General features: G+C 39.2%; 1 protein-coding gene across 1 annotated transcript in view; it reads left to right on the top strand.

The window, feature by feature from the left end:
- LOC118331258 (protein Aster-B-like) overlaps positions 1-7,309 on the top strand; it is a 26,154-nt gene extending 18,845 nt beyond the window's left edge. Inside the window, exons 15-20 of the mRNA XM_035666062.1 lie at positions 404-507; positions 1,362-1,556; positions 1,733-1,820; positions 3,021-3,128; positions 3,807-3,924; positions 4,577-7,309. Of these exons, the coding sequence (XP_035521955.1) occupies positions 404-507; positions 1,362-1,556; positions 1,733-1,820; positions 3,021-3,128; positions 3,807-3,924; positions 4,577-4,663 (700 nt within the window). The 3' untranslated portion in view covers positions 4,664-7,309. The remainder of the gene's footprint in view (positions 1-403; positions 508-1,361; positions 1,557-1,732; positions 1,821-3,020; positions 3,129-3,806; positions 3,925-4,576) is intronic.
- The last annotated feature ends 77 nt before the right edge of the window (positions 7,310-7,386 follow it).

The raw sequence follows: 7,386 nt of genomic DNA, 5'->3' as shown, positions 1-7,386 counted from the left end.
GGGGCGGGGGGCTTAATAAAGTCTTATTATTTAATAGGCTTTGCTATGTGGGCTTATTTTTTTCATACTAAGAAATAATAGCACCAACTAGTTTTAGTATAAAAATATTGAAAGTAAAGAAACCTTTTTTTTTTCGTCTTCCCCCATTGTGACGCCCCCTAGATGGACTGCGCCCTTAGCATGTGCTTATACTGCCTATGCCACGGGCCGGCACTGACGTTCAGTGTCAGATAGCTGTGGACACTGAAGCGCACACAGTTCCATTCAAGTCTTGCGTTATAAACACTGTCTTTCCTGAGGGCCTACTACTACTACAAGGACTCTGGGCGGAATTTAAACATTTCTCTACATGGAAATTAACATTTTTGATTTTATTGTGTGTGTGTGTGTGTGTGTTCTGCAGGGTGTCAACAGAGCTTCGTTACAGGAAGCAGCCATGGGGGCTTGTGAAGGGCTTCATTGAGAGGAACTTCTGGAGTGGCCTGGATGAGTACTTTAGACACTTAGGTTAGCACTACAGCACAGCAACGAACAAAATGTCTAACAAAAATCTTATTTTTATAAATGTTGGTTGATCTGACTTAGAGACTGAGGAAACCACGCTAGCTGTTTGGTTAGCAAACTAGCAAAATACCTTTTCATCTGCAGCAGTGTTCATTTTGGCAGCTATTTTAGATTTAGTCCTAGTCTTTAGATTAAAATGCTTTTTAGTTTTAGTCACATTTTGTCTTTTTATTTAGCCTAGATTAGGTGTATATTACCTACTGCTGATACTGTCATTGTCTCATAGAAGGGCCACTTCAAGTATGAGAAGAAAGCGCAATATTGAGAAAATATTACCATTATTAACATCATACTTAAAGAAAATGTACACAGCAGTTTGTATACATTTTAAATCATAATTTTATATCATCTTTGTTGTTCGCAGCTAAACAAAAAATAAAGGCCTAAATGTTTGTTCATATGCATTAGTGGTCACGTTTGACCTTTGCCATTATTTTGCACCAAATAAAAAAAGAATATTATTTTACCTGTATATGAAGGGGCAGTTAAATTGGTATGAAACAACAAGAAAAAATAGAATGATATATATGATATGATAATATTGCATGCTTTATTATATAATATTTTTCATGGGCTGGTGGGAGGGGTATAACACTGATCTGCATGAGACTTAATTAAAGTTGCAAGTCTTTTAGGATTTTCTCAAATTAAATCAAAAGTCATCAGATTCATGACTGGAGTCCACAACTCTGCTTATTTTTGAATTTCCAGAAAAGTGGTCATGTGACTGACTCTCACTGAAACCTACTAGCCCCCCAAACCTTCCATTCTTCTCTCTCTGGTTTCCTTCTGTCTAGAGCTGGAGCTGAATAAGTTGGATGTGGTGTTGGGGGAACCTCACAGACACTCACCAAAGACCAAAGCTCTGAGGGCAGGCACCAGCCGGAGGAGGAAACAGACACTGAGAACGCCGGGGAACATGGACGAGTGCTTGAGCCCCGTCACCACACCTGAGGATGAGGAGGACATCGGGTGCATCAAACTTGTGGCAGGTCAGCCCAGCAGCTCTGTGGTCAGTAAAATACTGTAGGACTGACGCCAAGCAACAACTTCTTCTTTTAGAAAACAGGACAGGGATTCATGGGAAATGAAATTTCCCTGTAACTTTGAGAATCTTTTTTTGAGATTCTGTCACAGTCCCTGCTTCCTGTTTCTTGTTCTCCTGTAGGTTCCACACAGACCAGACATGTACCCGATGCTCCAGGAGGCTTTGCACTTTACAGCTTCTCCAAACTGCTGCTTCTTATCAGCCTTGTGTGAGTTATGGCATTACTTGTATATTGTCATCACTCCCATTACGTACCCAAAACAGGAAACTGGCATCCTGACTCACCTTCAGACTCACCACAAGTACTTGTCTCCATTGATCGTGAAACCAAGCAGACTCGACATCCTGTGCTCTTACCACCAAGTTACTCAATACAATCTAAGCAGTTAGAGTACATAATCATTTTTTTTTTTTTTTCAGTTAATCAGTTAATTGTTTTGTCCATAACATTCTCATCAAAATTTCTCAGGTGTCTTTTTTTCTTAACCCCAAAAATATTCAGTTTGCTGTGATATTAAACTGAGAAACCAGCAAATCCTAACAATTGACAAGAGGGAAAAAGAGAATATTTGGCAGTTTTGCTTGATAAATGACTTCATTTAGTCATCTTAATGACTGTCTCATTATCTGATTTAGCAATTCCAACAATTGACTCTTCCTAAGTCCCACCCCTTTTTGCTCGGTCTTTTTGCTACTTCCTTAACTGTACTTATGCTCTGTGCTATGTTGAAAAGACAACCACATTTTGAAGATGGTATAAATATTAAGCAACACAGTCATACCTTAAGTTAGTTAGCAAAATGTAGCTAACTAACAATTTATGTAAATTAGCTAGCTAGTTAGCTATCATTTTGTGAACATTATCTTTCATATGTAACTAGTTAGCTTACGATTGGTTAGCTAGCATTTTGGTAACATTAGATAGCTAACTTAAGATGTGACTATAGGTATATGTCGCTTTTGTCTTTCAACATAGAGAGCCTAGCACATAGCATGTCTAAGTTGACCGAGGTTGAGGAAGTTCACCAAGGCTTGCTCAACTGTTACTGGAGCACACAGCAAAAAGGTTAGGGTTAGAAAAGATCAAGAAAGATAAACTCAATTCTTGACATTTCTTATCAGCACATGAAGTCAGGTGTTTTTGTTTTTATCATCTAACACAGTTTAATAGTTTTATATAGCAGAGAATATTTAAGGATGTGCATTTCTTTCTATCTTTGTTCTTTTGTTTTTGTGTTGTTGAAATCTTTTGTAATCTTATCTACATATTTTTCTCTGTTCTTGTCTTAAATTGCATACCAGGATCTGTATAAGGTATTTTCATTTTTGCCGTGGCCCTAATTCATGTCAGCAAATGTCAAAAGTGACTTAGTAGATGAGCCTCTGTTGTACACTTTTTCTTTTTCAGCCTGATACTGCTGGTGGTTCTCAACGTAATGTTGTTCTACAAGCTGTGGATGCTGGAATACACCACACAGAGTCTGACTGCATCGCATGGACTGAGACCACAAGAAGGGTAATGGCATGTTTGGACATTTGGAGAAAGGAATGAAGGTGTTGTTTGTGTGTATTGTTTGTCTGTTTGCTACAGATGATTGCAATAGATCATAAACCCCCCAAAAAAGAGCATAGTGACACTACACTTGATCAGACTGGGAGAAAACTGGGAGTTTGCTTGTAGCAGTGTAGATTGTCTAAAAAGCTTACAAAAGCTTACAAGTCCAAACAGAATAAACAGATAATATGATACAATCAATTTGTTTCCAAGGAAAACCTGCTCGGAACCAACTTTTCAGGTTCCGAACCAATTTATTTTTGGTGGAAATGCTCAGAACAGTTTAAACCTAGATGCTGAGTTGTTTCCATGTTGTTGGAAAAGACCTATAAGTGTGGGCTGTGGCTCAGAGGTAGAGAGGGTTGTCCACTAATCGGAAGGTTGGCGGTTCAATCCCCAGCTCCTCTCGCTGCATGTCAAGGTGTCCTTGAGCAAGACACTGAACCCCAAATTTCTCCTGCTGCTGTGCATGAATGATTAGTTACCTTTCATCAGTGTATGAATGTGCACAAAGGTGAGTATGGCACGTAGCGTACAGCACATTGAGTGGTGTACTAGAAAGACTAGAAAGGCGCTATATAAGTACAGTTTATTTACCTGTATTTTAATTACATCAATATGACTCTGTCTCATCAACAGAACTCCTCAGACCCAGCTGGAATGGGTACAGCTCATGGATTCCCAGCAGCGTTACCATGACGATGAGCTCCAGAAGTGGAAAGAGATAATCAAATCATCAGTGCTGCTGCTTGATAAGGTGAGGCGACACATCAAACACAGGTAATGCTTCCACGGGCTCGTACACAGCGAAACCCTTATTTATGTTAATTATTAAATTTCAGTTTTTCAGCTTTTTGTTCAAATGACTCTGCTTAAGACCTTTATGAAGGTGATAAAGAGCCATAAAATAATAAAAACTTTAACATCAGGAACGTCTCCTTCACAACGACAACATCCACTATTCAAAAGACGCAGGCAGTCGAGTGGTTTGATGAGCAAGAGAATAATGTAAACAGTGCTGCTGTAAGAGACAGCAGATCTCAGGGCAATAAACAGCACATCAAAAGGAAATCAGTTCTGCTAGGCGTCTTTTCCCTCCATCATAGCTCCACACACTAGAAACATTGTTTAGATACACTGAACTAGAGTCTGCTAGAGGTCCAGCCCTTCACTTTCAGAGTGTATACACAGGAGGGGCTTTGTCTGTCACACAAATCTCATGGAAAAGACACGTCTACAGTGACCGAGTGATAGCTTGTGTCCCACTCATGCTGTAGGCGTGTAACTGCGACCGAAAGCACATTTCTGTCTACTTTTGTCACTTTTACAAATGTAACTACAGTTACGTTTAGTAATTCAGTTTAGTTTAACAGTATATGACTAATTTTCTCTCCTGCCTTTTCATCCAGCTCAGAGAGTCCCTTCTCAACCTTCATAAAAGCATTGGCGTCAGGGACCACAATGAGTCAGAAAAAAGAAGAAATCAGTATTACTGATCCATAATCTCAAGGCATGAATACACAATGTGCAATATTCAGCATACATTTTTTGAGCCTGTGGAGAGAACGTAGCAGCGTTTGGAGTTCAGTCAGAGCTTTTCAGAAAAAGAACCCTGAACCTCAAGTGACTTCCCTAAACTGCAGTAGGTGAGAGAGTGCACTACCACACCACAGTGTGTCCTGCAGAGACTACATCATTTGCAGGACGTGTCTGTAGCTTTATGTCCGTCTCGTTCATCCACATTCCTCCTCTCCAAAGCCCAGTGACCCAAAGCATGATGCTTCTTCTAGCTTCTGATATTTTTCCAAGTGAAAATCCATATTGAAATTATATGCACATTCACTTTCAGACGTGCAAAAATACACATATTTTCTTTCCCTTCAAGGAGCTCTAGCAGCTGCTGTAGTACTTAGTTTTTTTACCTTTAGAACTAGGAAACAGACAGACACTGTAATAAATCCACAGTTTGCAGTATTTTAAGTTCATCAAGTTTGCCCAGCAGAAATATTAGGAATTGAAGTGTAACAGCATACATGTGTGGGTGTGTGTGAATGTGTGTGAGTGTGTGTGTGTGTGAGACAGAGAGTGTTTTTCAGACGTATTTGGCAGATCAGGGCTGGCTTCCCTGAGACCTTATGCCAGACTTTTGTGATTCTACATTGTATGTTTATGTTGTCTGCGACATAAAATGTTCTGAACTGTAGCTGCAGCGCTGCTCTGCAGGTTTGATTTACTGTTATGTTGATATGGAGATTTTGATTTGCAAGCAGAGAGAATGTATGGAAAGGAAAACAAGAGTGCTTCATTCAAAGTGGAACGGCTCCAGGTTTTCTAATGAGTTGCCAAGGGAATAAAGAAATGTTCTGTTCACAGCCGACCATTATGTCATTCCAGTGTTTTAGTGATTTACCACACACACATCTCACTGCTTAATCACTGCCAAGGACCTAATGTCAATAACGTTACCCTATTTTGAAATCCTTTTTAAGCCATTTCTGTGCATCAATTCATGTGTGACTGTCATGTATATATACTGTGGGCCAACAGTTCAGCCATAAAGTAGGCTAAATGTCAAATGCAGTGACATTAAATATGTGCTAGCTTTCTGCTCTGGTACTGTAGGATCTTTAAATCACTCATGTTCTTTGGTTTGATGTTACCAAATTTTGTCAGAGCTAGTCTGCCAGAGATAATCTCACTGGTTTGAGCTGGAGCTCAGTGGGCAGAGACAGAGAGCCACAGTTCATTAGAGTACAGGTTACAGTAGTTAAAAGGCAGCCTCAAAGAGAAAAACAAGTTGCTTAAAGTAAAAGAAAAGACACTGACTTCATGCTAATGGTATTCATTAGCTGGCATGGTCAACGACTAGCTCAGTGAGTCAGACATGATTCTGTCACATTTGTGGTGAATATACATCCTAGAGATTATAAGTAGTACGGTCTAGGATGTGAAAAGTGTCCTGAGAAAACTTTTGTTATCAATTTGCGCTATACAAATAAAATTGAATTGAAATTGAATTGAGACAACCAGTTGAAATGTTGGTTACTCGAAGCTGCAGTAGGTCATTTTTATAAAAATATTTTTATCATATTGGCTGAAACTTTCTCTATATCCTGACAGTAGTACATAAAACAGATAATCTGTGAAAATTGAAAATCAGGTTCCTCTGGCTCCTCCTAGTGCTCCTAATGGAATTTTCATTAAAATCCACCGGGCCTAAATGAAAACAATAAATCAGAGCCAAGAAAGCTAGCTAATTGTTAAGGCTCATTCCCAGGGAGTCAAACAGAGACGCTTTGGGATCCTAGGAATGAGCGCTTCCAGGGAGTTTGTTAAATCAGAGTAGTTTGATCAACTCTGAATATGTAAAATAATAAACCCTCACATTAAAAACAGCCATCAACAAAGGAGCTCCAATACTACAATTCACCATGGCAATGACTAAAAGGGCAGAGCGTGAGTGGAGCTAGAAATGCCAGGACATCACATACTGCACTGCCTTCCTATCTGAGTGCATAGCTAGCTTAATGCTGAGAAAACAGCACTGAAAATGTCCTTGTTAAAATGGATAGAAAGCACCAAAAGAATTTAGTTAATAGTATATGGTTAGGGTTCTGTTGTGGGTAGGGGGTCTGTTGATCACACTTGACTGAACTGTAAAAATCCTGTAATGCCATGTAAAGCCAAACTATTGAAATGTGTGACAAATGTTGAAATTTTAAACAAAATCGAGTGGAAAACATCTTGTAACATTGACGTTTTGGTGAGTTGTAATCTGAAACTACACCGCTAGATGCCACTGAATCCTACACACTGGACCTTTAAGTAAGCTGATGTTCGTTTACAGTATGAGTATTTTGTGTCTGAAATATGGTGAATTGCTGTTAAAAAAATGTTATTTATATTTATTTTAATACTGTAATAGAGAAGAAACCAGAAAGCCACATCTACAAAAGAACACAATTCTGAACACAATCAGCCCTGTTAAAGGCCTGACAAGTGGGACACCAACTGTGTTCAAAATAAATAATGTGGGCGCCTGGTTAGCTCACCTGGTTGAGCTGGTGACCATGTACCTAGTCCTTGCTGCAGTGGCCCAGGGTTTGAATCCGACCTGTGGGGCTTTTGTTTGGCAGAATATTTGTGCAATTAAATTTTTTCAATTAAATTTTATTTGTATAGCACCAATTCATAACAGAAGTTATCTCAGGAAACTTTT

This window comes from Morone saxatilis, unplaced genomic scaffold (genome assembly GCF_004916995.1).
Source record: "Morone saxatilis isolate NCDOM2014 unplaced genomic scaffold, NCSU_SB_2.0 Contig20, whole genome shotgun sequence".
NCBI lineage: Eukaryota > Metazoa > Chordata > Actinopteri > Moronidae > Morone > Morone saxatilis.
The sequence above is the reverse complement of the archived record's forward strand: the minus strand, read 5'-3'. Positions and strand labels throughout refer to the sequence as shown.